Here is a 19,397-nt window from a genome sequence, read left to right as displayed (position 1 = left end):
TCCTCAAGGCCTTTGGGGCTCAGCCCACCGCCTCCTGGGTGTCTTCGCTCTCTGACGAGCTTCTGGGTTTAGTTTGTCGGCGTGGGAACATCCAGATACCGTGGAACCAGTTCCTTCTCGTCCAAATAAATTTTTGTCTGCTCCCCGAGAAGGAGTTCCTTACTAAAGGCGTGGCTGTAGATGCCATGGTGGTGGCATCTGCTACACAACAGGGCGTGGCAGAGGCTTCAACGTCTATCCATCCTCCTAATAAGGAGTCTAGGAGTATGGACAGGTGCGGGAAGCGCACCCTGACTTCTGCAGACCTGCACTTAAGGTCTCTGAATTATTTGGCACATTTTAGCAGGCTTCAGAGGGATCTGGTCAAGGAGTTGTCAGATTCCTCTCGGGTAACCTACCTGAGCAGCTAGCCCAGTCGGTTAGCTCTCAGTTGGCTATCCTTACGTCAATTTCTAACTCATCCATGAGGCTCATTTCCTATGCGGCCGAAGGGGTGGGAGAGCGGCAGGCACAGGCGTGGCTCTCGTGAGACAAGCCTGGCTCCGCTTGTGTCAGTTCTTGGAGGCCTTCAAGTCTTCCTTCGCCGCGCTCCCTTTGATGGGTCCTCATTGTTTGGACCCAAGGTGAAAGACACCCTTACCGCTGTGAGCAAGAGGGAAAAACTTTATCTGCCGTAGGGCCCGTTATTCCACTCCCTTTCGGCCTTACCCCAAGGCTAAAGGAGGGAAAATGTGGTTCAAAATCTGCAAGTTTTTCTCCCAACAGCAGGAAGATTCCCGTCCAGAGGCAGAGGCGGGAAATTTTTCAGGAGACGCCGTCCCAGAGGCGCAGAGGGCCCGCAATTCTGGAGACCTTGAGTCCTTTCGTGGCTCTTCAGCCTCCCACACGTCATGAGGGATTGCCCGGCTGTGCTGCTCGAGCCAGTCGGGTGTCATTGCCAAGCACCTAGAAGCCTGGGAGTCAATCACTCAGGACAGATGTGTGCTTCGGATCATTGCCGGAGGTTACTCCATCACTTTCACATGCTCACCCCCTCCGTCCAAAGAATCCCGGACCCACCACCCAGTCAAAGGGAAATAGCAGCCGCAGAAGCTTTAAAGCTGCTAGAAAAAGGAGTCATCCAACCGGTCCCCACAGACCAGATCGGATCAGGAAATTACTCCAGGTTCTTTTAGTGCCAAAAGACAGGGGACCTGAGGCCAATATTGGATCTCAGCAGACTGAACCAATCCGTCCACGAAATCCAAATTCGAATGGTCACGTTACAATCCATTCTCCCATTGTTGGAGAAGGATGTTTGGATGTGCTCCATAGACCTCAAGGACGCCTATTATCACATACCGATACATCAGGCGTCCAGGAGGTATCTGCGCTTCAGCCTGGGAGTCAGTCATTACCAATTTTGTGCTCTGCCCTTTGGTCTCACCACAGCCCCAGGGTGTTCAAGTGTTTGGCAGTAGTGACGGCTCACCTGAGAAGTCTTGGATTCCAAGTGTTTCCCTATCTCGACGACTGGCTCCTAACTGCCACCACCAGGCATCTACTAATGGACAACCTCAAAGCCACCATCTCCCTGGGTGTTTCCCTGGGGATTACATTCAATTGGTCAAAGTCTGTCTTGCTGCCCTCTCAACGCATAAAGTTTATAGGAGCAGAGATAGACTCAAGATTGATGCTTGGCGTCTTTCTTCCTGCCGAAAGGATCCGAACTTTACAGGGCCAAGTTCAAGCTCTGATCTCGAGATCCAAAGCCCCAGCCAGGATGGTTCTACAGGTTTTAGGCTCAATGTCTGCCACGGTTCTTTTAGTTCCTCTAGCAAGATTACACATGAGGATTCTTCAGTGGCTCTTGTCAACTCAATGGTCCTTTCAGGATCTTCCCTCAATCATCACATCATGATTACGGAAATATGCAAAGGGACCTTCGCTGGTGGCTTCAGACATCCAACTTGGATCAGGAAAACCCTTTGTTCTCCCCTCCAGTGGTTAGCCTGACGACAGATGCCTCCCAGATAGGGTGGGGGGGGCATTGTCTGGGCAGGCTAGTTCAGGGCTCCTGGCTTCCAGGCGAAGCTCTTCTCCACATCAACGTGTTGGAGATGAGGGCTGTACTTCTATCCCTACAAGCCTTACACAAGTTTCTTCCTCAGGGCATCATCGCCATCCACACAGACAACATGTCGGTGGTTTGGTATCTGAACAAACAAGGAGGGACCAGATCATACCCCCTTTGCAGAGAGGCCATGAGAGTGTGGGAATGGGCTGTAGCTACCAACCGCTTCTTGGTAGCGACCCACATCCCGGGAAAGTCAAATATATTGGCAGACAAATTAAGCAGGACAATTCTCTCTCCTCACGAATGGTCTCTAAACCACACAGTAGCAGCTCAGGTTTTCAGGAGATGGGGGGCCGTGCTGCGACCTGTTTGCAACTCCACTGAACACCAAGTGCCAAAGGTTTTCTCCTTGATTCCACATCAGGAGTACCAGCCATGGATGCTCTAGCACAACCTTGGCCAACAGGGCTACTTTATGCCTTTCCTCCAATTCCGCTTCTTCCCAGAGTTATTCAAAAGCTTCTCAACTGGGGTCTTCAATGATACTGATTGCCCCATACTGGCCTCGTCAGATATGGTTTCCTACCTGAAGAAGCATGCAGTGGACGATCCGTGGACTTTAGACCTAATTCGGACTTGTTAATCCATCAGTCGGGACATTGGCATCAGTCCCTTCAATCTTTGAATTTGACAGCTTGGCTCCTCCACTTCCAACTTTAGTCAGAAGGCACACACTAGACCGGAAGTTGTTCACATTTTATCTTGCCCACAAACCCACCACTAACAAATTGTACCTTAGTAAGTGGAAGAGGTTTGCTATCTGGGCTCAACTCAAGGGCTTAGACCCTATCACTGCTCCTGTCCCAGAGGTCTTGAAATTCTTAACATCCCTATTTAATCAGGGATCTTCTGTCTCAACTATTAAAGTCCAAATAGCAGCTATCTCTAAATTCCATGCATCCATGGATCCTCCTTTGATGAGCAGCAGGCTATGCAAAACTTTCATTAAAGGTGCCAGTCTGTTAAGACCCCAGTTTTCATCCTGCACCTCCGTGGGATCTTGATTTGGTGCTTCACGCATTAACATCTCCCCTTTGAACCGGCTGCTACATGCGAATTAAAATATATGTCTTGGAAAACTGCCTTCTTAGTTGCAATTACTTCTGCAAGAAGAGTTTCAGAGCTTCAAGCCCTGTCTATTAAACCACCGTACTTGATTTTCCACAAGGATAGAGTATCACTTAGGCCTAATCCATCCTTTGTCCCAAAGATCTGTTCTAGTTTCTGTCTTCAACAATCTCTAGAGCTACCAGTTTTCTTCCCAAAATTCTCCAATGAAGCAGAATACACTCTTCATAAATTGGATGTTCACAGGCAATTACGCTTCTATTTAGACAGGACTCAGCAACTTCGTAAGTCAGACCAGTTGTTTGTGTCCTTCTCAGATAATAAATTGGGCCAAACCATCACAAAAGCTACTATCTCAAAATGGATCAGAGATTGCATAACTCAGGCTTATTCTTCTTGAATAAACAACTTACAACATCTATCAAAGCTCATTCTACCAGAGCTATGGCTACTTCTATTGCTTTTCATTCCAAGCTCGCTATTTGAAATCTGTGCTGCGGCTACTTGGTCCAATCCGCACACTTTCATTTCCCACTACAAATTGGATGTGGCATCTAAAGGACGAGCATCATTTGGTTCCACGGTACTCAGGAGTGTTTTCCAGTGAGCCACCCAGGATTCAGGTGCTAGGGGCTGTCCCATCAGTCAGAATGTAGGCGAGATAGGATCACATAACATCTTTTAGTTATGTACTCACCATAACTTCAGATGTTTGGGATCCATCTCCTACATTCTATACCCACCCTCCTTCCCCTGCCTTGCAGATCAGAAGAGATTGAACGGTTTTGAGTTCAACTGTTTTATCTTGTTTCATCTGACGATGTTATATAAGCAGGGTATGCATGTGTGCATGTATGCGGACAAACTAGATCTGGGGGAATGGTAGTGGTGCATCCTGGGATATAATAAGCTCAGCCAATAAGAGACTTCGCTCTTTGGCATAAGCGTGCCGAGTCGGAGCCGAGGGATCGGCTCCGAACCCATCAGTCAGAATGTAGGCGAGATGGATCCCAAACATCTGAAGTTATGGTGAGTACATAACTAAACGATATGCACTCTTCGCCTCACAGTGGTTCAGTCTTATGTCAGAGGTATGCATGAGGAAAACTATGTCCTGTGGCTGTCACTTGGTTTTCTTTTCCCTGCTTTTATGTCTTTATTAGATTAGCCATGCCCAGGCTGCCTCAGAAGAGGTAAGTAGAATAAGTTCCTCAAAAAAGAGCCATACAGTAGGTTCCTCCAAATCAACAAGGACCTTGTTGCTGTTTTATTTTCTTTTTAGTTCCATTGAAAGGGGGACCTCTGGACCATTCTGGACTGGAGTAATCCTCTGTGGTAACCCTTCATTCACTCCTACCGAGTCTGTCCGGAAATAAAAATTACATGCAGTCTTTAGACCTTCAGGATGTTTATCTGTACATCAAGATTAATTGACAGTTTTTACCAGTTTCACATTTTGGCTCTCCTAATGCACCATGGGTAACTGCCCGCTTAACTGTGGTGTTTCCCCTTTTTATGTGATTGACTCCTGGCAGCTAGTTCCAGAAGCTGTATTATCAGTCACGAGGACTATCTACTTCATGACTTTCACTCCTTGTGGATCACTGTAAATGCTTCAAAATCAACTGGCTACTGACATTTTTAGGCTTGTTCCTGGATACAGGTATCTTTATTGCTGGAGAGGCTTTCATCTTTTCAAGTCGCCTACATCATTCAACTTGTTATCTTATGGCTGTGACCTAATGGCAGCTTTATAGTCATGGTCTGTAATGCCATTTTCTATGTGAGAGTTTTGTTTTAGATATTAAAACTACAATAGACACACAAGATACTTTTTCAAGATGTCTTTGAAATGATCTCTCAGGCTTCAAGGGGCATCTGGTGTGGTGTCTGTGCCCTGCCTTAAATAAATACTTGAAATACTGTTATATGGAGAACAGATGCATCATTTTACATCAAAAGTAAGGGGCAGTGAATTTATATAAACATGGATTAAACCCACCCAGCCTACTCTTATGTAATGTTATTTATAAATGAAATGCATGGCCTTAATCTACACATTCTCTTTCCAGGCAGATGAAAAATTATAATTTGCAAGTTCTTTTCATTTTTTCCATGTCTCTGCAAGTAGATAGAATGCCTCTTACACATATCACGTGTCAGCTTGAATGGCATTCTTTCACAGTCTTTGGTATATTAGAAGAAAGTGTTCCCGTAGAGTGTATTCAGTTGCATATTCAAGAAAGACATGTATTACAGAATTAGTTTGCTTCAGCTTGATACTTAAAAGCAAATGTTCGTGTTTCACTGTTGCAGTCATCACATTTGGGTTATCCCTGCCAGAATAGCCCTCGGGCAGCCCGAATACTAGAGGCGTAGTATTTCTGCATCTGTTGCTGTTGCTTCAGGACTGACGTCAGGTCGTCAGTAGTATAAAGTAAGGCAGCCGACGCCATTACATCAATCTTTCTTGCTGTGGAGCTTGAAGCAGAAGCAGTTTGAATGAGTGCCGGTTGGCCGCAACCTGAGTTTCGTCTGCAGAATTGAAGATGAAGTCTTCTAAAGCTAAGTACCCCATTGGGGATCCTTTTTTCTTGCACTAACCGATGTCAAAAAAGTGAATTGTCTCGCCTGTGGAAAGCAAATACCACACAGAGACTTTCATTCTTACTGCGTCACTTGCTTAGGCCCAGACCACGACGTCCCCCACTGTCGCTTCTGTGCTGCCCAGACCACGATGTCCCCCACTGTCGCTTCTGTGCTTTGTTCAACGCCAGAACTATCCATAGTCAGGCCCTTATTGTAGCTAGATATTTTCGCTTACACTCCTTGAATTCCGATATGGCTTCGGGTAAGCCACCTGACAGCAGATCTTCCGAAAAAATGTGAAGATAAAGACAGAGACAGACTGCACAGGTCCAAACCTACCGACGACACTCCTGTTAAGCTAGTCATCAGTTCTCCAGTCCTCAGTGAGGTGCTTTCGCACAGCCCCTGATGCACGCTTCTGTGGATTCGCAGACTGCTACCGAGACCCTTTCTGATTCTGGTATGCAGCAAAACTCTTCTTCGACTAAGGATCTTGCGGTCGTCTGTACCTTGGATGGGTCTGGAGCCGCTTAGAAGGCACCGGCTTCCGAGGAAGTCCTTTGCACTACCGATTCTCGACACAAACCGACGTCTTCTTTCGGGACTACCGTTCTTTTGAAAACGACTGAGTTTCTTAGGCCCAACCCAAGAAACCGATGATCCAGTCTCAGGCACCTGCTTCCTTGCCTCGGTCTCAAATACTTAAAATGGCAGAAGACCTTATCATGCTGATCAGGGGAAGCCAAGCTACCCCTTCCAAAAGGAAAAGAGATCTGTCCCCTGTAGTTTTGTCTGAATAGGAGTCCAATGACTGTGATGCTTCTGAATATGAAGACATGCAACCCCTCTCTGCTTATGATGCAGAGGATTCCATTCCTTCAGCCTCTCCCCCAGAGGATTTTTCCTTTGGGGAAACCCTTCATACCTTAAGGGAGCATTTCCAATGGGAATGTCAGGACTATCCTCAGTCAAAAAAGAGACTCTGAGAATTCTTATATCTTCCACAGCACAGACCCTTGGCCATCCCCCCAGTCCTAGATGTTGTGAAGGATGTTTTCCTGGAATCCAGTTTGACTCCCGACACCCTCCCTCCTGCATGCAGAAAATCAGACAGGTACCATAGAGTCCCCGACTCACACAAATTTCTCTTTAACTCCTTTAGGCCCTTGAGAAATTACCTCAGGGCAGCAGTAGGATTTTTAAAGCAACCTCTGCTAAGAATCTCACCCCCTCAGGTAGGGATTCCCGAGCACTAGACAGATGGGGTAAAAAAGTATACACTTCAGCTACTCTTGCTATCAGAGCACTGAATTGTCAGTTCCATATGCTAAAATTTTAGCAACATACCCTGGAACTCCTCAAACAAAAAATGTCTTCCTTTCCTGCTTGTGCAGAATCTAAAGAGTTACAAGAGTTAATGCATTCTGCAAGTCAAGTAACTAAACACACCTTGCACTGTGGTTTTGACGCCCTAGAAGCTTCTTGCAGGGCAGCAGTCACCGGATCTGTCCTTAGAAGGCATGCATGGCTTAAGGAACAGCCCTTGCCAGACCATGTTAAATCTAAATTTTGGATACCCCCTTGCACAAAGACAACTTATTTGGCACTAAGGCAGAAAAGGTCTTAAAAAAGATGGAAGAAAAAGCAAAGTCTATGCAGGCAGTTAAGGATTTCTTACAGGTCCAGCCACCCAGGTTCAGCAGGCATTATCAAACCAAGCACTAGTCCTTTCCTGCTCCCTCCAGGCCAGTTCAGCCCAGACCCTGGGGAACCAGACCCCCAGACAGCAGCCACAGGGAATGCAGAGATCTAAGCAGTGGACTACCTCCACTTCAAAACCATGGAGTTCTAAGCCACCCCCTTATGGTAAGAACTCACAAGGGCTCTCCTCCCCCACCCCCTCCCTCTGCCCACCTTCACTTACCCCTAGGAGAAAAATTCTCCTTTCACACAACCACCTGAGCCACCATTACCAAAGACTGCTGGGTTCTCAACATAATGTCCCAGGGATACAAATTTTCTTTCCACATCCTTCCTACTCCAAAAGGGTTCCCAGATCTACCTCCAAACCAGTGGGCAGAGGCACAAAAGCAAGTCCTTTCCCTGCTCTCAATGAGGGCAGTAGAGCACGTTCCTGCAGAACAGGAAGGCCAAGGTTTCTACTTCAAACTTTTTCTGGTACCCAGAAAAGGGGGCACCTGGCGCCCCATCCTAGAGCTATCCATTCTAAACACCTTCCTGGTGATCCCAAAATTCAAAATACTCACCAGCAGCTGCTACCTATGATGTTCTTCATGTTTCACTGTTGCAATCATCACTTTTGGGTTATCTGTTTGCAGTAGCCCTCAGTCAGCCTGATTAACAAAGTCTTGGGTCCTGTGTCGGTTGCTGTCCCCTTTTCCATGACGTCAGGGGTATAAAACATGCAACTGACACCATTACAACAGTCTTTCTTGCCGTGAGGTACCTGAAGCAGAAGCAGCTCGCAAGTGCCAGTCAGCCAACTCCTGAAATTTTCATTTTCGAGTTTCAGAACTGAAGTCTTCAACTAAAGCTAAGTACCCTATTGGGGAAACTTTTTCTTGCTCCTTATCGATGTCAGTAAAAGTTAATAATTCCATTACAATGTGGAAACTGGAACCAAGGATTTTCAGCATGTTGACAAGCAAATGGGGAGCCCAGATATAGACCTGTTTGCCTCCCCCCAAAACTATCAGTTGGGCAAATTTTGCACAAGGACTCCCCACAAACAAGCTTGGAAATCAGTTTATGCCTTTCCTCCTCTGCCTCCGTTCTCTAAAATACTACAAAAGATCAAACAAGACAAACCAAGGATGATTTTTGATTGTACTAGACTGGCCACGCCAACACTGGTACCCACTCTTGCACAGTGTGTCACTGTTGGCCCCATGGCACCTGCCTCAGACTCCTACTCTATTGTCTCAGCAGGAGAACCAAATTCTGCACCCTCAACTTCAAACACTGAATCTAGCAGCTTGGTTAATCACATAATTTCTCCTGTACCATCCCTCAGTAAACCAGTGATGGAGATCATTTTAGAGGCAAGGAGACTTAGTACTAGAAAGTCTTAATGCTGAAAAATGGAAAAGATTCTGTGCCTGGAACCAATCTCAAGGGTTGAGCACAACAGTGCCCAATTTACCTCAGATTTTACAATAATTAACTGAGATGCTTCCTAAGGGCCTATCTTTCTCCTCCATCAAAATTCACGCCTCAGCCATCTCAGCTCATTATAACACAGAACCACCTCTCTTCTCTCATCCACTGCTTAAGCAGTTCCTCAGAGGGGCCAAAAATCTACGGCCCCTCAGGTGAGCTCCAACTCCAGCCTGGGACCTCAACTTTGTATTGGAAAAGCTCACCCTTCCTCCTTTCGAGCCAGCTGCCACTGTGGACTTAAAATTCCATTCTTGGAAAACAGCTTTCCTTTTAGCAATCACTTCAGCAAGAAGGGTATCTGAATTACAGGCCCTCATGGCAGTGGAGCCTTTCATCATCTTTCATGCGGACAGGGTGTTCCTCAGGACCAATCCCTCCTTCATGCCCAAGGTGGTATCCAGTGTGGCCCTTAATCAGTTCATACATTTGCCAACCTTCTTTCCTAATCCACAGAACAAAGGGGAACGGATTCTGCACTCCTTAGACATGCACAGACAACTTAGATTCTACTTGGACAGAACTAACCTCAAAAGAAATCTGATCAGTTGCTGGTGGCATTTGCTGCAGGGGCAGAGGGGAAGGCTATTTCAAAGCAAACCATTTCCAAATGGATAGGCCATTGCATTAATTTCTGCTACAAACACCATGGAAAACCTATCCCACAGGGGATCAGACCCCATTCTACCAGGACTGTATCTACCTCTACAGCCTTTCTCAGAGGCGTCCCTACCAGGGACATCCTAGAAGCTGCTACCTGGAGTTTTGTACATACTTTCACCAAGCATTACCATCTGCCAATTTTCTCTAAATCCAGAGCTGGATTTGCCACTGCAGTCTTGCAGGGCCTTTTAGCTGGTCCTAATGCTATTTAAATTCCTCCTCCCATCCTTAGCTTTGGGAATCTACCCAAAAGTGATGACTGCAACAGTGAAACACAAAGAACATAGTACAGTTGTGGACACTTACCATAAATGTAGATGTTCGAGTGTATTCACTGTTGCAGTCCTGGTTACCCTCCCTCCAGCCCCTTTCTTATTTTGAATATACCTCTACTTTCCTTTTCTATCTTCAAAAGCTTTTTGGTGTATTTGCCTTTTTGTTGGAGGTATAACCTTGTATATTTATAAATTTAATTGCTTCCCATTAAGGGGGCATCTGACATCTGGGGCAAGAAAAACTGATGTAGTGGCGTCGGCTGCATGTTTTATACCCCTGACGTTATGGAAGAAGGGACAGCAACCGACGCACGACCCAAGACTTTGTTAATCAATCCGACTGAGGGCTACCTGCAAGTAGATAACCCAAATGTAATGACTGCAACAGTGAGTACACTCGAACATCTACATTTATGATAAGTGTACACAACTGTACTTTTCTGAATGTGAATTCTCACATTGTTGACCTTTATCATTGCTTCACACAGCAGATAACTCACTGGTTCTGTGAATAGATAAACAAAGAAAGTGAAGAAGGGGAAGTCCTGTGGAATGGTTTGTCTATATGTTGTCTGGATCTTTGACACTATATTTCACAAGAGTCTAGTAGATAAGCATATAGAGGTGTAGTCAGAATGATAGACATACCTCTCAACTGTACAGAATGTCCGGATTTTTGGCTTATATTTTTGGTCTGTTCCTTATAAAAATTGTTTTTTTTTGACAAATTACTGGGATGATTAAAGGATTGAAGTCAGTAAGTAATGACAATCATTTGAGTTTGACTTCATATCCTACAGAAAATGTATGGTAACACAAATCCTGTTATTCTAGCAACTTAGTTTATAACAGCAATATTTAAAATGTGTCCCTATTTTTGGGCCTTTGTCCCCCCATTTTGACAGGCTTTGTCCAGATTTCTTGCAGTAAGAGGTTGAAAGGTATGATGGTAGACTGATTAGAAAATTGGCTGACTGATTAGAAGTACAGGGAGGTATTTATGGAGGAATTGTCAAGAAAAAGTCTGTAAGTAGTGGAGTGTCACATTTTTCAGTGCTGGGTCTGGTATTGCTTTTGGTAATTTTTTGACGTGTAAATTGTGCATTAGAGAGAAAAATCATCTTGTTTGCTGATTTACTCAGCTTGATAAGACTGCTGCGAACAGAGGAAATACTTTCCACAGAGACATGTGGCTATTTGCAGGGTGTGCCAACAAGTTATCAGCTGGGAATTAAAATGGTTAATGCACACATTGTGGCAAGTTATGTGCTGTGATGCATCATCATTCCTAATGTATTGGGGGTGCTTTTTAATACAAAGCTTCAGAATCTTTTTATTTAGCTATGTGAACCATGGCACAGATGCATCTACTGAATCTACAGTGATGTAATAGTGTGGTTGATCTGGGATTATATGCATGGATTTTAACATACACACCCCACATTTGTGCAGAAGTGCAGCCATTAAAGTCTATTGATGCATCTCCCTGCTATCCTTACTTTGAGACAGTGTCAGTAGAAACAATATGTTTCTTATGAGTATTATAAAAAATAACTAGGTATGGTATGATATTAGTGATGGGGGGTGTAATACATCATGGCACATGTCATTCTGCAAAATGTAGGTCACAAAACTGTAACAATAAACTTTAGTGTTAGAAGATGTACTTGTGCATTTTACTGGGGATCAACAGTGGCTGATACATAGGCTTAGTGGGATAATCTGTAGTAAAACTGAGGAAGAAAAGATGTCAGAACAACTCTCAAGTCAGTTCTTGAGCATACCAAGCATTATAATGTGGCACTAGTAGGTGATCTTAATCAGTATTGGATGGGTCCACACAAAGCTTAATTTAGAAGATTAGCAGCCTCCCTTAGTCTAACTCAATTGGTCTCAGAAGGAACCAGAACCAACTCTCTTAATACCAACATTACACTACATTACACTACTATATTTTTCTAACAAATATTCTTGACAAACTGATTCAACCTCAAGCGCTGCTAACTCCTTAAGCGCCCACTGCCCTATTTTCTCTATGTGGACTCTTAAAAGTAAAAACACTACTCCACGTTTTTATTCTGTTCAGAACTGTTGCAAAGTTTTCATTTGATATCCTACTTATTGAACTTTCCAGTTTAGATTGGAGCCCTCTGCATATCTGCAAAGGCCTTAGCTCTGCACTTTCTACATTCTGCAACCTACTCACACTTACACATGATAAACTATATCCTCTCAAAAAACTTAAGATGTAGGGCAATCAAATGTCATGGCTGTCCAACAATTTGGGGCTACTTATCAGTTTAAGACATCAGTCTTGGTCAGACTGGGAAAAGGATTCTAATATAGACAAGTATGCTACTGATCAGCAACTTAAACAGGAAACACAGATTTCTACCATTAGTGCTAAAGCAGAGTACTGTCATAAATTGCAGACTACATTTATAGGCAACCCAAACACTTCTGGAGGGCAAAAATTCTTGCTTCTTCAAGTATGTTCCCTACATCTAAGCAACCACAAACTAGAACAGTGCCATAAGTAATCAAATGTTCACCTTCAACCTTTTTTCAGTAATCCCCTAACATAACTCCTAGCATACCACTACATAAGGTCCTTCAATAAGCATCATTCCATTTAAAATCTCTTTCAAAGATGCAAGTACAAAAATACCTTGAACTCATACACAGTAGCTACAATCCCAATTTCCATTTTATTCATGCCAATGTACTTAAATTAGGCAGCAGTTTACTTTCAGATCCTCTTATGTATCCTTACAAAATTTTCCCTTTCAGTTTCAAACGTGCTCTAGTATCACCTCTTGCTAGAATCCCTGTGATTTCTACTGCTCGTAACTTTATCCTTCCAACTGCTAACCTGTGTCCTCTTTCCAGAATTCTGGAAAGTATTATCTTCAAGCAAGTATTAGAATTCTTGCTAACGGACAGCATTTTTTTTTTTTTGCTCCATCACAGCAATCTACTCACTGGCAGCGCATATTTACTCTGGTATGGAGCAGGCCAACTAACTGGAGGAATAATTCTTCATCTAAGAAAAGCATTTCCTACTGTTGATCATTTTTTACTACTTTGTAAACTTGCCGACATTTGCAGGACCTCGTAAGAGAAGCATTAGTTTAGAGCTCACCAGCCATACCTTCACATTACTCTGTCCCAGCAACTGCTTTGTATCACTTATAGCAAATAAGGAGTACCTCAAGGTTCTGTTCTTTGGCCCATCTTTTTTTTTTTTTTCTTTCATAAATGACCTTACCTGGGATCTACTGTTTCCTGTACTCTGAGCTAATAAGAATCAACTTACTCTTAAAAAAAATAAAAAATAAAAAAATAACTTTAGCAAGACTTAAAGTTAACAGGAGTTGGATACATAAAAACAACGTAAGAGTCAGCACACAAACACACACACACACACACACATATAAAACGTGTTGGTTAATATAATCCAAGGGTTAAAACTTACCCGGAGCATCATTATAACTGACCGTCCTGGGAAATTGACTTAATCAGGTCAAGTAGCAGAAATGTTGAGGGTGTAACATTAGACTAATACCCTCTAATTTTTGTTCTTGGCAACATTAAATTTAATACAATCCTAGCTTAATTTACAATATTGTATACAGTTTCACATCTTGTAATTGTAGAAGCCAGACACATTATCTCTTTTAACCTTCTGCTCCCTGTATTAGAATACAGCATTCTGATTCCCTAAATGCTGAGATCATTGTTTCATTTTGTATGGCACTGACAGAGTAGTAGTCTGAAGTAGAGTGTCTGGTTCCATGCAGAGCAGTAGAAATTAGACTTGCGAATGGTATACAGTCTGGAATTGCCAAAATAGTGAACGTATTAAAGAGTATGAGGAGGGATGTATACATTTTGGCATGTATACACTAGAAAAAAGAAAGAATATCTTCAGTCTGGGTGCACTACATTAGGAGGGAAGTGAAAGTAGTGGAACTGAAGATGGAAAAAAGGAGTAGAAGGGGATAAGGATGGAATCTATAATGGGGAAACAGTTCCACAAGTTTGAGCAAATGCCATTTCATGAAGAGCATTGTAGGACCTTGGCATGTATGGCCTAAAGCAGTGGTACATTGCAAGTCACCAGAGGTGTTTAAGAACATTTAAGACTAAGCAGATGAGGCAAGTGAGGGGGAGGTTGTGTAAAGGCTTCTTTATCATATCGAACTACCCAGAAGTCATGATAACCACTGTTGATGTATGTATTTAGTTACTGTCTATGCTCCAGTTCATTCTAATTTTTAACTTCTAGATTACTTGACTGGCTATGTCTTCCCATCAGCAAGTGGTGATTATTTTTGCAGTGGTACTCTTTGTGGCTGTAGTTATACCCAGGTTGTTTGGAGGAGGAGGATCTGGTGGAGTCCGTGATACTTATCGACAGCCAAGAAGCCCAGGTAAACAAAATCTTAATTTTTTGCTGACAGACTTTCCAGTTGCAAAGAGAAATCCATGTAGCATAAATGTTTTAGAATATTAGAATGAGTTAAATGGATGTCACAGTTGTTCATTCTAATATTCTTACATTTAAAACAATACTATTTGAACTATGGAGTTAAATTTGACTAGAGTCGAATGAAACATGTTTCCATGTGGTCCAATGTTCTTTCCCACCATGAAATGCAGCGTGGTGTTCAAGCAGTGATTTGTCACTCAAATTGAGTACTTTCTTTTTCATATCCTTTGTGATTTGCCTCAGTTTCTTGTTTAAGCACTGTTTCAACTCTGAGTCGAGAGCCTTCAGTGATTAAACTTGTTTGCAGCCAGCAAATACCTCTACTGCATAACTTTTTCCTGGAGTTAGTTCCCTTCACATATTTTTCATCCCTATAAGTAAAACAAAATGGTCAGTTGTAACACAAATATTAAATAACAGATGACGATGACCTCTTTAAATCTTAAACTGTAGGAGAAGGAGTTTTCCTTTAACTCATTCACTCCAATGGAGCTCAGAAAGTTTGCACTGTAACTTTCAGTGGGTGGAGCCTAAGCCTTTTGATAAAATCAAATTATGTCCTCACATTTCAAACAAGATGTTCATATCTCTGGAACCATAGGGGCTGTGAAAAAAAGTATAAATGGCAAACTCTTCAGCAGAAACTATTTTATAGTGGTAATGATCTTTAGGTTCTTCCAGGTTTTAAACCAAATTTTATAAGTCACAGTAAACACAGTAGCTATTACAATTGTAATATTTTTGTAAACAACTTACAATATTTCAGCAACCACTCAAGTTACACACATACTGTCAGCTGCATTTTATTCATCTAGCTTAGAACTTTCATATGAGGCTAAGGAGTTCATCTGTGTTACTTGGTTGTTGAAATATTTAGAAAATGTGAAAGTTATATCTATGTAAATTAATATCATAAAAACAACAAATCTAAAGTAGTTTACTTCATTTGGTCTTCAACCTGTGGGAATACAGATTCGTATCGGATCCATGCCGGCAAAGGTTACTAGCATCAGCTGTGAGCTCCAGACTCCTCCCCTTACCCATAATACACCTCCACTGCCTTCCATCCCCAGATCTCATTTGCCGCGATTTGTAAAACATCGTGTCTCTAGAGCTCCAGATAGCAGGGTGATTCTGACTGTAAGTTTGTCTAAAATTTCTGTTACTTTTAGCCATTTCAGGTTAGTATAGGTACACTTTCTCCCCTCCCATCGCTTTGGCATTGAGTGTAGGTTTGTAGTTGAGTTAGTTTAGAGTAGTTTGTCTGTGGCGCCCCCCCCCCCCTCCTTAGTCAGTCCAGTGTGGTGAGTGGGTGTGTGTGTGTTATTAGCCTAAAGAAAGAAAGTTTTGTCTGTCTGTTTCTTTTTTAAGGCTTCTTCCCTTATAGTATGGATGAAAAGCTTATCTTTAAGCGCTGCACAGAGTATGGCCATAAGCTCTCCCCAGCGGATGGCCACACTCTGTGTGTGTTGTGCTTAGGTGTGGCCCACCTTAACGTGGATTGCTCCATTTGTGCAGAGTTCAATCCCCAAGCTTTGAAGGATAGAAAGGCCAAGTTGGCCCTCATCGGCTTCAGTCACAGCGGCCACATCTACAGATCTAAAATTTCTATACTGGAAAACAGCCTTTCTGGTCGCTATTACCTCCGCTAGAAGGGTTTCGGAATTACCCACTTCTCTTCCTCTGGCCTCCCCTCCCTCCCAGGCTGGGACTCAAACTCCTGCATCTAAGCCTGTGGTAATGGAGCAGAGGAGAGGTAGAGAGCGGGAGAGAGAGTTGAAGACAAAAAGGAAGAGGTCCCAGGACCTCTCATCCCCGAGCAAGTCTGCACGGATCCGTAACTCCCCTCGGCTCTGGTCTCCGAGGTTCTCCCTGGAGCCGGAAGAGGCACGATGTTCTTCGTGTTTCACCTTTGCAGTCATTACATTTGGGTAATCTGCTGGCAGGTTGCCCTCAGTCGGCCTGATTAACAGAGTCTTGGGTCCTGCGTCGGTTGCTGTCCCTTCTTCCATGACGTCAGATTGTCAGGGGTATAAAACATGCAGCCAACGCCATTACATCAGTCTTTCTTGCCGTGCTGTGCTCGAAGCTAAAGCAGTTCGCAAGTGCTGGTCGGCCGATTCCTGAAATTTTCGTTTTCGAGTTTCAGAACCGAAGTCTTCAACTAAAAGTTAAGTACCCTGTTGGGGAAACTTTTTCTTGCTCCTTACAGATGTTAGTAAAAGTTAATAATTGTATTACCTGTGGAAAGCAAATACCTCATAAGGATTTTCATTTGTACTGTATTCCTTGCCTAGGCCCTGACCGCGATGTACCTTGCTGTCAGTTTTGTGCATTATTTAATCAGCGCACTATCCGTCGTCTGTACTTTTTTGGTTCTAAATATTTCAGTTCTCGGTTTAATTATCCAGAAATGATGTCGGTTAGCCATCCGACTACCGGAATACCAAAAAAACACAAAGGAAAAGACAGAGACAGGGCGTTGAGGTCTAAAACTGCCGACGACGCTTCTCCTAAGCCAGTCGCCAGTTCGCCGGTACTTAGTGAGGCGCTTTCGCAGCCCCTGATACCCACTACTTCTGATTCGCAGGCCTCTACTGAGACCCATTCAGAGTCCGGTATGCCGCAAGATGCTTCACCTATGGAACCCGTGAATGTCTCTACCCTGGATGGGTCTGGAGCCTCTGTGCAGGCACCGGCTTCTGAGGGTGTATTCAGGCCTACAGACTTGCATATTAAACCAACTCCACCTTCAATACTAAGGCATAAATCTAGATCTATGTCTAAAAAAAACGATGCCCAGGCCACATGTTCAGGCCCCTATGCCTAAAAAACAAATGATCAAAATGGCTGAAGATTTAATTACTCTAATTAGAGGTAGTCAGCCCCCCCCCCCCCTTCTAATAGGCCTAGGGCTGAACTTGACTGTGACTCTTCTGAACAGGACTCTGTTTCTTCTGACTCTTCTGATGACCTGGATTTGTCCATACCTACTTATGAGGATTCTGATGCAGAGGATTCCATTCCCTCTGCTTCTCCCCCTGAGGATTTTTCTTTTGGGGAAACTTTACATACCTTAAGGGAGCATTTCCACTGGGAAAGCCAGGAATTTTCTGAATCCAAAAAGAGGCTTAGGGATTTCCTTCTTTTTCCTCAGCATAGGCCTTTGGCTATACCTCCTGTACTAGTCATTGCTGATGATGTGTTTTCGGAATCCAGTATGGCCCCTAGTAAACCAGACAGATACTACAGGGTTCCTGAGTCCCACAAATTCCTTTTAAAAAATCCTGTTGTGGACCCAGAAACCATTTCTCAGGGGCCCAAGGGCATTAAGGCTTCTACTGCTAAAAATCCTACCCCTTCTGATAGAGACTCCAGGGCGCTGGATAGATGGGGTAAAAAGGTTTATACTTCTGCAACCCTGACAATCAGGGCTTTAAACTGTCAATTCCATATGCTAAAATATCAACAGCATATCATGGGACTGCTTAAACAGAAAATTATGTTGATTTCTGACCGTGGAAAATACAGATTTACAGGATTTATTGCATTCAGCTGAACAAGTTGGAAAACATACTTTGCAATGTGGTTTTGATTCTTTAGAGGCCTCTTGCAGAGCTACTGTTACTGGGTCTGTGCTTAGAAGACATGCTTGGCTTAAGGAGCAATCTCTGCCTGATCATGTTAAAGCAAAATTGTTGGATGCTGCTTTGCATCAGGATCGTCTGTTTGGCAATAAGGCTGAAGAAGTTCTAAAAAAGATGGAAGATAAAGCTAAATCTATGCAAACTGTGAAAGATTTCTTACAAGTACAACCTACAAGACTTAGTAGGCACTGGCCTACTAAGAACTGGTCCTTTCCATCTCCTTCCAGAGCCACTAAGCCAAACCCAGACACTCCAAAAGCACCAGGTCTCAGTCCCAAGGAACTCTCAGAACTAAGCAATGGGGTGCTTCCACTTCCAAATCTGGAAATAACAAGACACCACCCTATGGTAAACAGTCTCAATGACATTACTTTAAAATTACCAAGCACTTACCTCTCAGCCGCCCTTTTGGGGGAATAACTGGTTCTTCATGCAAAAAACTGGCAACTTATAACCCAGGACAAATGGGTTTTAAAGATAGTGTCCCAGGGATACAGATTTCATTTTCACACGTTGCCAACTCCAAACGGGTGGCCAGACCTGTCCCCAAATCAGTGGGCAGAGGCTCAGAAACAAGTACTTTCCCTCCTAAACATGGGGGCTATTCAACTAGTACCAGAAGAGGAAAAGGGACAAGGTTTCTATTCCAGACTTTTCCTGATACCTTGTATGTAGGCGTTTTTGGAATATTAAATGCAGTATAGAACAGTAATATTTTTGATGAGGGAGGAGCAGGGGTAAACTGCAGATGCACCTGGTCACTGGGATGAGATGTAGAGTATATAAGGAACATTTGAAAATCACATGACAAATAGCCATTCAGAAAAGCCAAATCATGGTGTCCAATTATGGACCTGTCTACTCTAAACACCTTTCTGGGCATTCCAAAATTGAAGATGCTGACTCTAGGCAAGGATGCCTGGTTGGCAACTCTAGATTTAAAAGAGGCTTGCCTGCATATCCCAATCAGGGAATTTTGCAGAAGATACCTACGATTCAAAGCAGGCTATTTGCATTACCAGTTCTCTGCACTGCCCTTTGGCTTATCTACTGCGCCCAGGGTATTCACAAAGTGCCTGGCTCCAGTAATTGCATTTTGCAGGCAAAGAAATATTCAGATATATCCATACCTGAATGATTGTCTAATTCAGGCAGAAAACCAGGCCACTCTTCTAAAACATTTGGCGTTTGTAAAAAGGGTTCTAACTTGTCTAGGGTACACCATAAACGAAAAGAAATCACAACTGGTACCCTCTCAAAAAATTACATTACTGGGTGCAAGCTTGAATACAACTGCCCAGATGGCTTTCCTTACGCCAGAAAAGCAAATTCGTTTGGTGACTTACTTCAAACAGGTGGCCACAAAAACC

The 19,397-nt window shown here is 43.4% G+C and overlaps 1 protein-coding gene across 1 annotated transcript in view; it reads left to right on the top strand.

Annotated features, from left to right (window-relative positions):
• Positions 1 to 19,397, top strand: part of CCDC107 (coiled-coil domain containing 107) — a gene marked incomplete in the record, with an annotated part of 750,510 nt that overhangs the window by 103,131 nt on the left and 627,982 nt on the right. Inside the window, 1 exon segment of the mRNA XM_044059421.1 lies at positions 14,177 to 14,321. Within this exon segment, the coding sequence (XP_043915356.1) occupies positions 14,192 to 14,321 (130 nt within the window).

This window comes from Protopterus annectens, chromosome 1.part2 (genome assembly GCF_019279795.1).
Source record: "Protopterus annectens isolate FY-2018-M chromosome 1.part2, PAN1.0, whole genome shotgun sequence".
Lineage (NCBI taxonomy): Eukaryota > Metazoa > Chordata > Ceratodontiformes > Protopteridae > Protopterus > Protopterus annectens.
Note: the sequence above shows the minus strand (reverse complement) of the source record. Positions and strands in the feature narration are given on the sequence as shown.